Genomic DNA, 18,299 nt, shown 5'->3' with positions numbered 1-18,299 from the left:
TCACAAGTTGTTGATCTTTGGGTGGTGATTTACTCCCGAACAAACCATGCCCACCTTAACCAGAATAGATAAGCGTATCACTCGATCCACTTACATTCGAATAACGTTGAGAATCCCCAACGCTCATGAAGTTACACGTAACATCTAGTTATATTCAGATTTAAACAATGCCCGCCTCAACTGAGATAACAGACATCCATCAAGCTCAAAAAGAAAACTTGTGTTTCCCATAGTCACAAAAGATTGCGGTTTGTATTTCGCATAGCCATCGTTTCCGTAGTAAAAAAACGGTTGTGGTTTGTATTTTCCATAGCCACCGTTTCCGTAGTAAAAAAAAACGGTTGCGGTTTGCACATTCAATCTTCAATACTACATTAAAATACCACTAGTAGAAGAACCCGACACGTCTTCATGTTACGGAGAATGTTCTAGAAATTGAAGGCAAAGGAAAAGATTTGTTGAAATCGAATTTGACAACTATGATAGCTTATTAAAATTAGCAATCACCTCCAATCATTTCCTGGTTAAATCACACAATATAAAGTTTAAAGTTATCGTGTGTTGTAGTTTGGAAAGATGACCGAATAGAGATCTGAATAACAAACTGTGGAGAACTTGTTTGTGTCGGGTTCTTATGCTACTTACTCGATCAACGGACTAATCGGTAATGTTACTCTACTTGTGCTCCGATTTAAGCGGCGCGTTCTGATCAACGTTGTTAAAGGTGATGAAGAGTTTAGAAACCCTAGAATGATGGTGTTTTTATTGGAAAAAACGTGATACTTGAAAAAACATCCTTATATACGGCCCGTATACAGTTATACGGCCCGTATACATTTGGTAATATCATAAACCTCCCAAAATAAATCCATTGAGCCGTATACGTTTTACAAATCGTTTAAACATGTATACGGCTCGTATAACTATATACGGGCCGTATATAGTAAAATAAAAAAAACATTCTCTGCGCATTTTTCTATTCAAAAACATTCTATACGGGCCGTATATTTGTATACAGTCCGTATACACTAGGGGATGTTAAAATAAGATATAGGGGGTGTGGGAACAAGGGGCAAAAAAGGATTGTAATTTACTAGATTTACGTCCCTTCACAATCTTTTACTCTGAAGTGTAAAATTGACCGACCATTTTGCACTCTGACTGACTGCTCCCATATGATTGACAACACAAAACCCTTGACTCTCCTTTAATATTGTTTCCTCTTCCTCTTCCCCCGCCCCCCTCCCTCTTTTTCTACTCCTTTTCTTTCTTCTTCTTCTTCCCACCATGTCACACCTCTACAATCACAACTTCTCTCCAGCAAGAGCTCTCTCTCCACTCATCAGAACATCCAACCCAGATGCTGACAGGTTTCTTGTTTTTCTTTTTTAACTTCTTCCTCCTTTTAGGGTTCTGGGTTGTTCTTGTTTGCTTTTGATCTGTCTGACCCTCTCTTTTTTGATTGTTGCAGTCAGTACTTGACTGAATTGTTGGAGGAACATCAAAAGCTCCAGCCTTTTATGCAAGTTCTTCCAATATGTAGCAGATTGTTGAATCAAGGTTCGATTTTTATGGATCTTTGCTTCTTGATGTTATGGTTTTTCATTATCTGATTGTTTGTTGTAGATCCCTTTGTACCATTTTCATTGAGTGTTGTAGAATTTTTTGTTACTTTTTAACTATTTTATTGGGTTTTAGTTGTTGTGAGTTTTTTGGACTCTGTTTATTGAGGGAGAAAGGTGGACTAAGGTTGTTTAAGGTTTGTCAAGTGACTAGCATTATCTTAAAGTTGTGTTTTGAAGTGGTGAACATGTTGGGAGTGAGGTATTTTGATTTGATCGAGTGTATTGCATTTTGTTATGGTGCGTTTGGTGTATTGAGGTTGCGGTGGCGACCAAATGCTGTGTTTGTTTACTGTGCTAGGCTTGATATTTGTGTTTGAAACATAGTTGTTAATAGCGAACAGCGGCAGCCAGCAAGGGACCTATATGCTACATAGCGAATAGCGACAAATAGAGACCGCTATTTTATATAGCGATACACTAGAAAAAGAATTTTGAAAAATTTTATATGTATATTATATCAAAATACCTTGGTATATATGCTATTTTACATGTATATTTAACAAAAAACTATAAATCCAGCTATTTTATAGCTATATCTAATTGCTATTTACATAAAAAAAAACAGACTGTCGCTATTCACGCTATTGGTCGTTATGACCCACATAGCGACATTTGGTCGCTTCACTACATAGCGCGCTACAGCGGTCGCTATAGCCGCTATTGACAACTATGGTTTGAAATTATGTATAATCAAATGTAATAAAATGTTAGTGAGGAGATGGCATTTGTTTTTTTTTTTTGAGTATATTGCAGCAACACTTGGAAGGTATTAAGTTTCTTTTTGATTGACTATATTGTTTTTTGAGTTTGTACATTTGTTTGCAACATGTAACAAATCATGTTAGATTTGATTTTAGATGTATGATTATGTTGCCAGTTTGATCGGTCTTCTACATTTTAATAAGTTACATGATATCTGTGTTGTTGTTTTAGAGATCCTGAGGGTGTCGAGTATGTTGCCGAACCAAGGGTTTAATGAGCTGGACAGACTGCGTCATAGAAGTCCAAGTCCCATGGCATCTTCTAATCTTATGTCAAATGTTCCTGGCTCTAGACTTGCTGGCTGGAATGGTCTTCCACCCGAGGTACACCTGAAACCTTTTATAGATTGATGCGTTGGGGTTGTTTGTAGTCTAGAGCTATATACACCTGAAACCCGAGGGATCGTTGTCGGGTCGTGAACTGGGAAGGGAGATCCCTTCCGCGGCTTAGGATACCGTGCACCTATCCTTTTTTTTTATATCATTAACTTGTGTGTTTCTTAACTATATTATATATCGTTGTTCAATTATTAACAAAATAACAAGGTTAGAAAATGTTATTTAGAATTGATATATATTTTATAAATATCAAGTGTTTTGCTTACAAGCATAGTTGTCAATAGCAGCTATAGCGATCGCTATAGCGACCTAGGTAGCAAAGTGGCGTAGTGTCGCTATTAGGGTTATAGCGACTGATAGCGAGAATAGCGACATTTATTTTTTTTTAATATAAATAGCAATTAAATATAGTTATTAAGTAGCTGGATTATAGGTTTTTGTTAAATATACATGTAAAATAGCATATATACCAAGGTACTTTTGATATAATATACATATAAAAATTTGGATTTTTTTTTTCTAGTGTATCACTATTTATGGAATAGCCGCCTACTTATTATCGCTATTCGTTATGTAGCATATAGGTACCTTATTGCTATTTGTCGCTATTCTCCATTAACAACTATGCTTAGACCACCCGTAGTGGGGCGGTTTTTGTAAAAAAAATTCGAAAAAAACGCCCCCACCCATTACACCGGGGCGTTTTTTTTTTTTTTTAAATTCAAAAAATTGATTCTGGCGTTTTTATAATAACGCTGAATAGCTCCAACTGAGAATTGCATATGGCCGATGGGAGTGGTCCAACTGTATAAGTTTCATTTTCTTATTTATTTTTTTATCCTTTTCTCTATAAAAACATAATTGTTTAATGATTGGAAGGGGCGTTATTGGGCATTATTCCCACTACGGCACTTTTGCAATAACCCCCAATAATGCCCCATGCTGACTGGACTGCCACGTGTCGCAAAACGCCCCATGGTGGGGGCATTATTTGGCTAAACCAGTACACATGGTCTTACAAGTCACATGAGAATAGTTTTGTTGTCTCTCGCCTCATGCTTCAGCTTTGGGACGTCAACACCTTGTGCCTATTAAAACTAAGGTTATAATGCATAAGCTTCTAATCATATGATTCAAAATATTATTAAATTACTTACATTTATAATCACATTTGACACACTAGGCATCTATCTATAAAAACTTGAAAAGGTTAAAAAATTTGAACTAACGGTATTCAGGTCAACCCAAGGTGTTTTGTGGTTTAGTAAAGGATCAGTACTAGTTAACCGGCCTGCCGTTAACATCTAGAACATTTAACTTTCACATTAAACCCTTTCACTCGCTTTAGAATGAAGGTGTTACAACTTGCAAGAATGAAAATCTATATGTGTTGGTAAATTGGATGTTTTGAATATGCATTTGGAAGTAGTCATGTGTTTTTTTTTTTTTTTGGTTAGTCGAATGATCGAATCAGATCATCAGTTGTAATAATACAACCATAGTTGTTATTTGTTAATTGCGAATATCGACAAACAGCGACAAGGGACCTATATGCTAAATAGCGAATAACGACAAATAGCCACCGCTGTTTTATAAATAGCGATACGCTAGGAAAAGAATTTTGAAAATTTTTATATGTATATTATATCAATATACCTTGGTATATATGCTATTTTACATGTATATTTAACTAAAACCTATAATCCAGCTATTTTATAGCTATATCTAATTGCTATTTATATAAAAAAAATTAATTGTCGCTTTTCTCGCTATCAGTCGCTAGAGACACTACATCGCTTCTCTATGTAGCAATCGCTATAGCCGCTATTGACAACTACGAATACAACTTTAGGATAGATATGGATGTGCTTTTTGTTGTTTGAAGTAATATGGTACAGATAAACAGCTATTTGATTGTTTGGCAAACTTTAATTAGGTTACATTTAGTCGTTAAAACTTGTAAAATTTACATAAAAAGTGTAAAATTAGTTTGCGTATTTGAACATTTAACCCCCCTATTTTCACTAGCTTACATTTGGTCCTTAAACTTATAAATTTATACATAAAAGGTATAAAACTAACGTTATATTTTATTTCTTAAATTTTTAACTACCTTATCGCTAAACACGAAATAGCGGGCGCTATTTCATCGCTATCGCTACGTAGCATATAGGTACGTTGTCGCTATTCGCTATCGATAACTATGATTCTGAAATGAGAGTTAAAGCTTCTCAGAGTCGGTTAAAAGAACGGTCGTTAGGTTTTATATTTTCACACCCTTTGGGAACATTCTAAACTTACTAAATGTTTTACATTTCATGACAGAGGTTAAGTGGACCACCGGGAACAACAATGGACTGGCAAGGAGCTCCAGCAAGTCCAAGTGCATACACCGTGAAGAGAATTTTGCGGTTAGAGATACCAGTTGACACTTATCCAAATGTACGCGCTCTTCATATCTACATTCTATTCATTTCAACTTCATTAATCTCACGTGTTCAATATTGATCTTTTTGGATATTAGTTTAATTTCGTTGGAAGACTTCTTGGTCCTAGAGGCAATTCACTAAAACGGGTCGAGGGTACAACAGGTTGTCGGGTGTATATAAGAGGAAAAGGTTCGATCAAGGATCCAGAACAGGTAATTTTGATATTTATACCGTTGAGGTTTATTGCGTATATGAAATTGGAATGTGTTTCTCAAAATTAATGTTTGTTTATGTATTATTTTATAAATTTGAAGGAAGATAAGCTAAGGGGAAGACCAGGCTATGAACATTTAAGCGAGCCGCTCCACATATTGATTGAGGCAGAGTTACCGGCAAGTGTCATTGATATTAGGCTGAGGCAGGCACAAGAAATAATCGAAGAACTGCTTAAACCTGTGGTATCGTTTTTTTGCGACCTTTAAATAGAATGTTTGACTTCGGTTTTTTTTTTTTTAACACAAGTCTTCGACTAAAGGTCAGATGCCTAAAGTACTCGGTGAAATAGTTGTGGTTCACAATAATATCTGCAATTTTGAGTTATCTTATTTTATGAAGCTGATCATCCAAAACTGTTTATTTCACCTCTACATAAATCTATTTTTAAATATTAAAGCTTAATCGTCATTTTAGATTGAAGTAAGGAGATCTAAAATATAAAATCACCAATTTAATCACCCTTTACTAGAATTGTTTGTGCAGTTTTGAGTAAATACTGAAAAGATTTTGCACAGGAGGTGCCAGTGGCTTATGATTTTTTGTTTTTTTTTTACTTTGATTTATAGTTTTTGGAGATTTGACTACACTTAGCATTGTCATATTTATGAAACCTCTTTTATGCTTTGTTTATGAGTTGTGTTTTTCCTGTCTGCTACTTGTTATTGAAAACGAGGTTGCTAATTTTGCAAGCCAGGTTTACAAATCTATCGTAATTAATTTTTTTTTTTTTTTTTTGTGTGTGTGTGTGTGTATAAAGAGAGAGGGAGAGAGAAGTGTTCGTTTTAGAACCGGTAGTATTTTGAGAAGTGCATTATGCATTGTATTTATTGCTTTAAATGTGATACGAAAGATAGTTATGTGAGCACCTTTGTTTTTTTCTCCCTTTACTTTCATTGTTTTTTAAGCACTATGTACAAGTGTATTATGCAGTTATCGTGGCTAATATTTTACTTGTTTTGAAACAAACGTGTCGATACACACACATATATAAATATGGCTAGAATTTCTAACACAAAACCAACTCGAATGAAAATATTTAACTCGTTTAGTTAAATAAATAAAGCCGCCAACCATTAAAGTTTTGAATAAAGAATGCGTGTGTGTCATAAGTTCAACTCATTTACAACTTGTTTGACTCATTTAGATAAATTGTAAGGCAATTTTCATAGTTCGCATTGGCGTTGATGTCTTGGACAAACTTGTTTGACTCTTTTAGATAAATTGATTACGCAATTTTCATCGTCCGCATTTGCATTGATGTCTTAGACATGAATAAATATATTGATTGTGTTTTGGATCAGTAAACCCACTATCTGACACGATTGCCGTTATATTTATCCAAGGAATAACTATGGTGGTATTTCTAAATTGATGACATGTATATTGCTGCTGCTTTTTTGTGCAATTTGCTTTTCATATAATGATTTGTATACTTTTCTCATGTGTATATATAACACGAATAAACAGGATGAGTCCCAAGATTATATAAAAAGACAGCAGTTGCGCGAGCTGGCCATGCTGAACTCAAATTTCCGAGAAGATAGTCCTGGGCCAAGCGGCAGCGTATCACCGTTCAACACCAGCAGTAGTGGAATGAAGCGCGCAAAAACCGGGAGATAGTATTTATCCGCAGAACACTTTGAAGATGATCAAACCAGTGGGCTTGGCTTCAGAAACATATATGTGTACACATTCTACTCTGCCTTCAAGACTCGTACGCGCGTTGGTGTATTTCATGGTTTTTGGAACACAAATCAAAAGTATAGGATGGAAGTTCGGGCAGTAAAGTCTCGTTTTTTGCTCTTTTTTTTTTTTTTTTTTGAATGATGGATATAGTGATTAAGTACAAAGCGGAAAAGTTATCGTTTTTGGGTCGTTTTTATTTATATTATTCTTTTCGTGATTATAAGGTGATGGACGGGCATGTGTGTTGTAAACTTTAATTCATTTGATTTGATTTATTCTTGTGTTAGTAAAACCATATCATTTGTAGTAAAACCTGGACATGATCATGTGTTTTTGTACTTAAGTTTATGGCTTGCATGAAGTTCATTAAGTGGACCGAATTGAGGGTTCTGGGGTATATAAACCCGGATTGGATTTGAATCGTCTTTGGACCAGATGATTTGAGTCTATGAGCCAAGGGATTACTTGTAACAAAAAGGTGGTTGGCCATGGGCTGCTCGTGGAAATATAGTTGTCAAAGGCCGGGCACTAATGATACGATGCGACATGTCTCGGCCCATGTTGCAGGTATGAAAAAAATTATATACTCGGTCTTTCACAAAGAAAAATGTTAGATCGGCCAGTCTTGTAAACGAATACTTATTTTAAGCTGGAGTGGTCGTAGGGAAGAAATCTCCTCTCACTGCGGTGAGGTTAGAAGTGTTTTATTTTGCATAGAACAGGATTGTTTGCTCAACCCGAAACCGGAGAATATATAAACCATAACCTCAACTTGACAGATTCTTGCCTCAACAATAGTTTTGAGGTCGAACTGAAACATAACGATTATGGACGTGAGGTCAATGGATGCTGTAGACTCGGTCCTTAGTACTATGTTAATATATATTTTGTTATGTTTACAACAAACAATTGTTTCTGAATCTCACACTTTCAGATGAATTTGGCAACATTGTTTTTTAATATAAAATAATATTTATTTGGATGATAATAATAAGTGTCGAACCATTCACTAGTGTGGAGGGACTAGAGTGTAAGAAAAACGTATTCAACATCTCACAGGTCCAAAATAAGAAAACATAAGCAAACAAAGGCTAGATTTCAATATATTTTTAATAGTATATTTATAAAAAGGCTACAACACAGGGGTGTGTCTTGGTCATATTTCTTTGGAAAACTACCTGGTAGTGTTTGGTATCCAGGAACGAGAGAAGGAATGGAATGGACCATTACGAGATAATGAAGAAAAATGTGTTTGATTTGTCAATGGAATTACACAAGGCATTTCATCTTCCCCATGTGTTTTTTTCATTTCATCCTCTCTTGTACCCTTTATTAGCAAAACCACAAACCACCACTATCGCTACCACCCACCACCGTCACTACCACCCACCACCACCGACGCCCCCCTTGTCACCCGCACCCCACCGACGCCACCCACCGCCGACATCAACCAAAGCCGCCGCCACCCACCGCCACCACCCACGACCATCTCCGCTGCGACCAACCAATCGCCACCACCCACAATTCGCCACCACCTGCAACTCGCCACCACCACCACCAATCACGCCGCCGCCACCAACCACCACCGTTGCCGACATCCACCTGTCACTGCCACCCATCGTTGGCGCCACCACCGCCACTCGCCGCTGCCACCCACCGTCGCCGCCACCGACCGCCACCGACCACCACTACTCACCGCCGATTTTATTTCTTCGTCTTTTTTTGCCTGCCAAACACTACATGGTAATAATATATTCAATTCTCAAATAGTAACTAAACAAGACGTGGAATGGTAATGAGCCATTGCATTCCCTTGTCTATTCCATTACCTCGTCCATTTCATTCACTCGTCTTAGATTTCAAGCACGGCCATCTTTATCATTTTTGTAGCCCGTTTGTATCTGAAAATTAAAAGTAACAAATAAACGAATTATTACTATATTTTCACAAAATACGACTAAAACTAGGCCCCGAATGATGTGAAATATATGTTCAGTTTTGCCCACATCATGCCACATATTTAAGCATGGTTTTTACGGCCTTGTGAACCGTACGGGAACGCTTGCTTACAAAGGAACAATTTTCGCAGCAGTAGTTTAGCAGTGGGATTAGTGGGAAAAATAGATATCGAATGGAAATATGGAATGATCAAGATGATAAGAAGATGGAACCTAACTAGTCACCAAACAAACCACCACACACACTTTCGAGCTCCATATGTGAAGAAATACGGAACTAATCTTGCGATTAGTTTGGAATTGTGCCTCGACAAATAAGTTTAATCTTCTTTGACTCGTCCAAGCTGTGATGATGATTATCCTACAACACACTAAGCACCCTGTTAAGCTCGTTACGAGGAGAGGAATATGGGGTTCTCCCCGTAACCACTCTCCGGCGTGAGAATAAGTATCTGCTTGAGGATTAAGTATGTAATTAAGAGAGTGAGAGAGTAAGAAGTGGATCCTTAAACGTGTAGATGATGGTTCCTATTTATAGCCGGAGTGGTATGGAAGGAGATGGGCTGATAGGCGTTGAGCCTGAAGTCGACAACAAGGAATATCCGTTTTGTCCCCTCTGTCACGACCGTTGGTGCTTCTGGGCGAGAGGGGGGCTGGCACACGCTGATTGGATCCACGTGGCTTGACCGTTGTCCTTGCTGTCTATTATGTCATCAGCGACTAAGTGGAGATCGTGGTGCAGTTGTCGGCGCACGCTGATTGGTGCCACGTAAGTGTCCTTGTGTATCTTCTTGTCTCCTGTATGATTGTCAATCGTGCAGCATGATCGGATACAACCTGTTGGACGCTCATTGGTCCATCGTTCTGCCACTTGTACCTCTAGTACTTGTCCTTAGATTAGCTGCGCTTCTGTCCTCCGCGCGGCTACTAGGAATGCCCCATGTAGCCGGCGCAAGGTCCAGGAAGTGAAGGTTTTCATCCAAGGAGCCAAGTGTGAAATCTGGTCTTGTGTTTGCCTTGACCCCGCGCACGACCTAGGTTACTCCTGTTTGGTCGGCACAAGGTTGGGAAAGCTACCAAATTAGTCTGTTAAGGGTATGGTCTCGCGCGCGATCTGCTTGGTCGGCGCGGGATTTGGGACCATACCCCTTCAAGTTCCCCCAGTCCAGTGATGTTTCCATGCGCAGAGCAAGTGGGTGGAGCTCTGGACTCAGAAAAGTAAGAAGTTAAGCCTTCTTTTGTTCAGCTCTTCATGAGGCATCTTCAAAGCTAGAATAGCTGGCGCACGTATAATGTGTCGCAATGTACGTGGCGCCGCTGCCCAGCTGGCGTACGTGCAGTGTGTTATAATTTACATGGCGCAACTACCTAGTTTACTGTTGAAGTGACATGCTTCATTGCGCAGGGCCATTCTTGAAATTTGAGAGTCTTCTTTGATAGGAAAGTTGGCGCGCGTGTGAATGTTTTGTTATTTACACGGCGCCACTTCCTAGCTTGTTATTGAAGCAATCTGTGCATTTGCGTGGGAAAATTTCTTGAAATTTGAGAAAACAACTGACAGGTTGGTGCAAGTTGGTGATGACAGCGATGTTTGAGTTGACTGCTGACACAGTGACGATTGTGCTGTCACTGTGTCAGGCGCGCCGTTTCGTCAGCTGTCAGGCAAGTGAGGCCCACGCGCGCGTGGTAACCGTCGTTTCACTTTTCCTGCCTGACGTGTCAACTCCTGGTTGGACACGCGCACGCCTATTTGGTCACGGTTACCCATCGCATTAAATGCGATGGGTATAAATAGGCGACGAGGGGAGATTGAAAATCATTGTTTCTTCGGATCTCTCCTACTCTCTTCTTATCAACGAGTCTTCCATTGAAGATCTTTAAATCTTCAACGTTTTTCCCTAGATCTTCAAGTTTTTTAGCAGATCCTCAAAGAGTTCTTTGAGTCTTCAGACCTTCTAAAGTTTTCTTAGAATTCTTCAAGTTTCTTTCTTCGAAGCAAAGATGTCTACTGGTGACGATGTTATTACTATAGAGGAGGCCGGTGGTGGTCTGCCACCACTGAAGTGGGATCAAGGCCTCTTCGAGCAAGTTATAAGAGGTTATCAACTTGCCCCCCGAGTGGGATGCAAGATACCCTTCACAAGGGCAAACGGTTGTAGACGCGCCGCCTGGTTACATTACATTATTTGCTGACTTTTTATCCGAAGGAAACTTCCGGCTGTCGCCCACCCATTTCCTGGGTAACATTCTTCAGTACTATGGTTTTCATATTTCTCAGATGAGCCCCACGGGTGTCACACCCCGACCGCGTTAAAACAACAAACCGTGGCGGAAACGTCGGGGAGTGTCGTAACAGAATCATTGTTTCACAACACATGGATTGAAGTTTCGTTTTATTGAATTAAGTTTATTACATTGTATTGACATCAGAAACAAAACATGAACAATATTGTCTTTCATTGTTATTAAGTCACTAAGGTCTCGTCCATTCCTATGTGAGCATGCATCAATATCATCATCAAACATCATCAAGTATGGTACCTGAAACATATGTGAAAATACGTCAGCATAAAAATGCCGGCGAGTACATAGGTTTTATGAGTGTGTCAGATTCATAGCTTTGAGTTCATATTGCAATACCTCGTCCAACTAAAAGAGTTGTCGAGTGTGTATCTTGAAAACAAAAAACAAGTTTGATATTGCAGTATGTTTCTATCAACTTTTACAAGTTGATATATGTGTAAACCAAAACTTTGTAGCCATGAATCTTAACTGAAAATATTTGTTTTTGTAAACCAAGTAGTAAATCGTCATTTGAAAGTAATCATTGTATGGTTTATATTTTTAAGTAAACCTTGTAGTGTAACTTCATTTTGAAAACATTTGCCCAAGTGATCTAGATAACGCAACGACATGTAATGTATTAAAAGCACTTATATATAGGAAGTAACAGCGGCGTATCCACCATGCTTTTATCACATTACACATGTCCCGTTACCTAATCACTTACCATAACCCAATCATTCAATAGTTCAATTGTTCCAATCATTCAAATAGTTCAATTAGTTCACATAGATCAAATAGTTCCAATGGTTCGATAGCTCAAAATAGTTCACATAGTTCAGACAGTTCTAGTGGTTCAATTAGTTCAAATAGTTCAGATAGTTCCAGTGGTTCAAACAGTTCAAATAGTTCAGATAGTTCCAGTGGTTCAAATAGTTCCGATAGTTCCAGTGTTCAAATAGTTCAAATAGTTCAGATAGTTCCAGTGGTTCAAATAGTTCCGATAGTTCCAGTGGTTCAAATAGTTCAAATAGTTCACATAGTTTAATATAAACCATAACATTTGTTGTGAAAACTCGAAAATCGTTTAGCACATATGAATCACCCCAAAACATTTGAAAACGGTAAAAGAGGGGAACTATGTACTCACATCGAAGTGCAAAGTATCCTCGATCTAATGAACTAGCAAAGCTCGAGTAAACCAAGGAATTCAAGTAGCACCTAGTAATCGGATCGCTAGTTAATAAATCGACGCCTAAATCGGAAGATCGGATAAAATGAGGTTTTGTAAACCAAATGAGTATAGGAACTCATGTAATATGGTTTAACAAAGCCTAGATTCTAATTCGGAACCTATCCTAAGTGCTTTCGACCCATTATGACCCATTATGACCCATTAAGGTAGCTTACGCTACTTTAACGCGTCGTTCTCGCAAAAGCGCGTTCGAGGCGCCTAACTAGTCCTATGACAAGTATTATATACCCTAACATGTTTAAATATGTTGCATAATCAGTTTAGGTGACAAAAGTTAAGTTACATATGCTTAAAATCCAATTATGCATGAAAAGAGCATTTTGGTCATTTACCTAAGGCATATAAACTACCTATCATACAACTAATTAAACTAAGTGACCATAAGGTATAACCTCGGAAGGTTATTCCCTATATAACTACGGTCACAAAACATGCTTGGTCGGATCCTAATGATCGACCAAACGGGTCGGGTTCGAAAGTCTAAGCGGTTGTTAAGACCGCTTGAGTTATGACCCTATACAAGCACTAGACTAAAAGTGATGAGTTAAACATGTTAAAACATGTTTAACTAAGTTAGAAAACAGGTTTGATATCAAAACAAAGTGTTTTGATACCCGAAAATAGCTTCGGTGCAAAATACGCATAAACACGTATTTTGACCGAAACTTTGACTCGTCACTTTGACTAATCGACGTGGTAATCAGTAGGTATAGTCATAAGGGACTATAACCATCGTGATTACGCTCACGTTGCAAAGTTCAAACGAACTTTGTGTTGACCAATTCGTGGTCAAAGCAGAAAGTCAAACAATGTGTGACTTTCATGCTTGAAAAACATAAACAAGCATGAAAGAAACTTACAAAAGGTCCAAGTAATGAAGATTTGAACTCAAAATTCTCAGGTATGAAGCTTCACAAGTGAGAGCTTCAACTTAGAGAAGGAATTGAGATCAAATGTGAGGAAAAATGGACAAGAACCCACTTCTATTTATAGGAAGTTAGGATCAAGGAGATCATTCCAAGTGTTTAGAAGGATTAATCTTGGCCCTACATTTGTGGAACATGGTATTTGATACAATGGGAGCTTAAAACCAGGCCATAGTATTGAGAAAGTTGCATAAAAGACCCTCAAGTTTGAACTAGTTGCTGAAAATTGATTTTTCTGTCAAAAAGAGGGGGTGGCGTGCCGCCACAGCAAAAAAGGAATGGATAAGCTGTTCATTTCTCAATGAATTTTTCTTCAGAAGCAAAAATGATTGGATGATTCATTTTCCGCAGTGGATACTTCGTCAGTAGTAGAAAAGAAGGATTATTGCAAGGAATATTCATTTTCCCCGAAGGATTATTCTTCAGAAGCGAAAATGAATGGATGATTCGTTTTCTTCAGTGGGTACTTCGTCAGAAGTGGAAATGAAAGATAATTGAAAAAGATAGTCATTTCCCCGATGGATATTTCTTCAGAAGCGAAAATGAATGGATGATTCATTTTTCGCAGTGGGTACTTTGTCAGAAGTGGAAATGAAGGAATTGATACACGATTATTCATTCCCCAATGGATTTTTCTTCAGAAGCGAAAATGAGTGGATAATTCATTTTCCTCAATGGATACTTCATCAGAAGTGGAATGGATTTATTTATTTTCCTCAGTGGATATTTCTTCAGAAGTGAAAATGAACGGGTGGTTCATATTCCTCAGCGGGTACTTCATTAGAAATGAAGATGACAGAATTAAAGCAGAATTTATTCATTCCCTCAACGGGTATTTCTTTTAGAAATGAAAATGAATGATCAATTCATTTTCCTCAGTGGGTATTTCATCGGAAATGGAATGGATTTATTCATTTTCCTCAGTGGGTATTTCTTCAAAAGTGAAAATGAATGGATGGTTTATCTTCCTCAGTGGGTACTTTATCAGAAATGAAAATGAATTTGTTCATTTTCCTCAGTGGGTATTTCTTAGAAGCGAATATGAATGGATAATTCATTTTCCTTAGGGGGTACTTCATACGAAATGAAAATGAACACGGTTCATGAATAGATTATTCATTTCCCTCAGCGGGTATTTCTTTCAGAAGTGAAAAATGAATAGCTAGTTCATTTTTCCTCAGCGGGTACCTCATCAGAAATGGAAATGAATAGAGTTAACTTTAGATACATGACAAAACTTGCTGTAGTTTCTGTGCACTAAATTCCATAATTATGTATGCATCCATAATTACGCAATTCCTTGCACAGTCCGCACAGTTTGTTTTATAATGTGTAGGGGATAGAATTTGTTGAACAAGCTTGAGATAACTTTGATTAGGTCAACACATAAACACATAAGCACATAATTGTTCACTTGGTTATTAATTCGTTATCAGTTTGTTATTAATTGTTATTAACTTGTTTGTCGATTTGTACATGGGTATTCAAAGTACACCAGGAATCCAGTCAATGGACTTTAACATCCTCAAGAATCTTATCTGTAAAGATAGGATGATCTTATAAGAATTCGGTTTCGTTTACAAGGAATCGTAACATTCGTATTAAAGCATACCAAGAATCCAATTAAGGACTTTGATTTTGCGTTTTAAACATCTACAAGGATCTAATTATGAAGAAGATCCTATAAAGATTTGGAATTCGTAACGAGAGAAGTTTAGGAACCTTGCACTAAGTATGCTAAGACCACATACGAAGTATAGTGTTTATAGAAATCGCATACCACGTATGCTAAGACAACATACGGGCGGATTGTTTTTGAAAGCTATGCTTGGAATCATTAAAAATATGATTTGAAAACCTTTTGTAATGTTTTTGAAATCATGTACTAAGTATATTAGGTAAACACTTTTATGAAATGTTTTAAAACCATGTGAGATGATTTTGAAAGCATGTATGAGGTTTTTGAAACCATGCATAATCTTTTGAAATAGTATGTTGTGTAAAATATCGTGAAATCGGGAAGTTATGATATGTAAGACCAATCAAAGGCTTACGGAACTACCCTTGGGCATCCTATTAAGGATTTAAAGTGGTATTTTGCTTATTCGTCTAGAGTTGTAACTTGCACCTTGTACTTCGTTTCTTAGAAGAACGAGTACTTAGGATTTTCAAAGAGATCACGAGCGATCAAAAAAATGAAAGAACTACGAGAGTAGTATGTTTGGCAAGGAACACGGTTCCTTCCTATCGATATTGTAGGGGATATGTAATCACATTTGTACATCATAATGTATATAAAGATTTATTTATAAACCAAGATAACTGTTTCATAGACTTGAATAACAAAAGAAAATAATACATAAAGTTCGATCGTTTCAAAACAACGTCGTCTTCCAGTTAGTCGAATGCTCATCCACGTGCTGGATTTGCATTAGCAAGCTTTGGGCAATTCTGAAATGGCCCATCTCGCCACAGTTGTAGCAAGAACCTGGTGGAAAATGAGCTTGAGCAGGATTGTTGTCAGCTTGATTTGGTGCAGCTGCAGCTCGACAAACCCTAGCTGTATGCCCAGTAAGTCCACAATTTAGGCATTTGCGGCATTTCACACTAGCATGATGATGAAGGTTACATTGGTTGCACATAGGTGCAGTCCCGTTGTATGGCTTCTTAGAAGGGGGTTGAGCTGGTTGGTTAGGGACAGCTTAATCGTTTTGAGCAACCACGGCGAAATTCTGAGAAGCCTTACGCTTCTTTGACTTCTTAGAGGATTCAGTCTGCTTATCCTTTGGTTTCGCTTCATCGATGGGTTTCTTGTTGCCTTTTCGGAAAAGTTTACCCTTCCTGATCTGAGATTCAGTTAGGGTAGTGGATAGCTCAATGGCCTGTCTAACTGTAGTACTACCAGTAAAATGTCTTGTACTCAGTCAGGGAGGCCATCAATATACTTTTCAATTGCTTTATCCAAAGGCGTAACCATGGTTGGGCATAACAGACTTAGCTCCTCATATCGGTCCGTGTAGGCTCGGTGCTCACCACTATCTTGTTTAAGATCATCGAATTCCCTTTCCAGTGCCCTGATTTCATGACGAGGGTAGAATTCCTTCATCATTAAAGCTCGAAGCTCTTCCCAAGTTTGAGCCAGTGCCACATCGGCACCCCTATCTCTCATCACACCATTCCACCATGTTAAAGCTCGTTTCTCAAAAACACTAGATGCGAATTCAACCTTTCGCTCATTTGGACACTAAACATGTCTGAAGGTGCTTTCTAGACTCTCGAACCATTGTAGGAGCGCAGTTGCTCCTTGAGACCCATAAAATTTTGATGGCTTAGCTGAGTTGAATGTTTTGAAGTTGCACTGAGCATTGTTATTGTTGTTATTGTTATTCGCTTGGTTTATCTGGTTAATGAGGTTCGGAAGCACAGCAACCATCTGTTGAACGATTGTGGCTGCGAGGGCAGCATCGTGTTCTGGATCACGTCTAGGTGGCATATTCTAAAAAGAACAAGGAAACATGAGAAACGAGTGAGATTGACGATTGGATAAACAAAAGAGGTATTGAAGATATCAACGAAATATAAGGAATGTGATCATTTGTTTGTTATTTCGAACAAACAAACGACGCAAAATGGCCAATTTATATAACTCCAGAGGTAGAGACGACTTCAGAAGTTATAAAGACTGCTGGGGATGAGCAGCCTATCATCGAGCGCATGGATACGGAAGCGCGAGTTGAGAACTCGATCGCGCAGTAGACGCCCCCCATCCAGATAGAAAATATTGAATCAACTGCTGGGGGGTCTGGTGGCGATATTCATGAAGAAGAGCACGTGGATACCCAGAACGTTGAGGGTAAGGGTGCGGGCGGATCTGGCACGGGCGACAAAAAGGATAGCCCGCTAAAGACTCGTAAACGGGAACCTTCGCCGATCCGGCTTGAAGATACATTGGGCGACATCTATTACAAGTCATATGATGAAGGTCACGCCAATGAGATCCATGCCCCAGTTTAGAAGGTAAGGCAAGGTGATACCTTTGCCGATTTTGCTTCCTGCAGTGAGTGGTTCATGGGGACTTTCCCCCGGGTGAAGTGCATCATCAACAGGACCTGGGCATGATGCTCTGTATAGAGCACATGTTTTTGCCAAGGCAATTCCGCTTCAACAAGTTATCAAATTACGCGTGAATGGCGCACGATGTATCTTGAACGCTCTAGCTGGGAGAAGCATCGGGAGCAATTGGCTGCTGAAGCCAAGTTGTTTGAGCAGGCTAAGGCTTAGCTTGTTAAAGAGAAAGGGGTTTTTGAAAAGGAGAAGAGATCTGAAGAATGGGGTCTTCAAGGCCTGAAGAAGAAGCTTCAGGCGAGCGAGGACACGCTCGCTGAAGAGCGTCGCAAGTGGCGCGTGGCTTGTGACAAAGACAATAAACAAATGTTTGCCGCATGTAACGAGATTATGAATCTGAAAGCACGCATTAAGGAGCTGAAGAAGTCTGAAGCAGATTATAAGGACAAATATGAGGAAGCCAAGTCTCACAGAGAGCGCGTTGAAGTCCTCCAGGTTAAAACCCTTTCTGTCTTTGTAGATAACTGAGTTAAGAAAAGTGCCTAACTTGCTTATGTCTTCGCTGAAGGGTTTGCAGGTTGAATTATCTCAACAAATTATCAGCAATGATAAGGACTTGGCCGACAAAGATGTTGAAATTGTCGAGTTAAAAAACCGTCTGCATGAGGCACAAGAGAATTTAGAATCTGAGAGGCA

At 38.5% G+C, this 18,299-nt stretch overlaps 1 protein-coding gene across 1 annotated transcript; it reads left to right on the top strand.

The window, feature by feature from the left end:
- The first annotated feature begins 1,186 nt into the window (after positions 1 to 1,186).
- Positions 1,187 to 7,411, top strand: LOC110865561 (KH domain-containing protein At3g08620). Its single transcript, XM_022114855.2, has 7 exons — positions 1,187 to 1,370; positions 1,472 to 1,560; positions 2,559 to 2,710; positions 5,051 to 5,167; positions 5,250 to 5,366; positions 5,469 to 5,612; positions 6,898 to 7,411. Exons 1-7 carry the CDS (start codon positions 1,288 to 1,290, stop codon positions 7,048 to 7,050), a joined length of 855 nt encoding a protein of 284 aa, XP_021970547.1. The 5' UTR covers positions 1,187 to 1,287; the 3' UTR covers positions 7,051 to 7,411.
- Positions 7,412 to 18,299: the final 10,888 nt, after the last annotated feature.

Source organism: Helianthus annuus, chromosome 6 (assembly GCF_002127325.2).
Source record: "Helianthus annuus cultivar XRQ/B chromosome 6, HanXRQr2.0-SUNRISE, whole genome shotgun sequence".
Classification (NCBI taxonomy): Eukaryota; Viridiplantae; Streptophyta; class Magnoliopsida; order Asterales; family Asteraceae; genus Helianthus; species Helianthus annuus.
The sequence above is the reverse complement of the archived record's forward strand: the minus strand, read 5'-3'. Positions and strand labels throughout refer to the sequence as shown.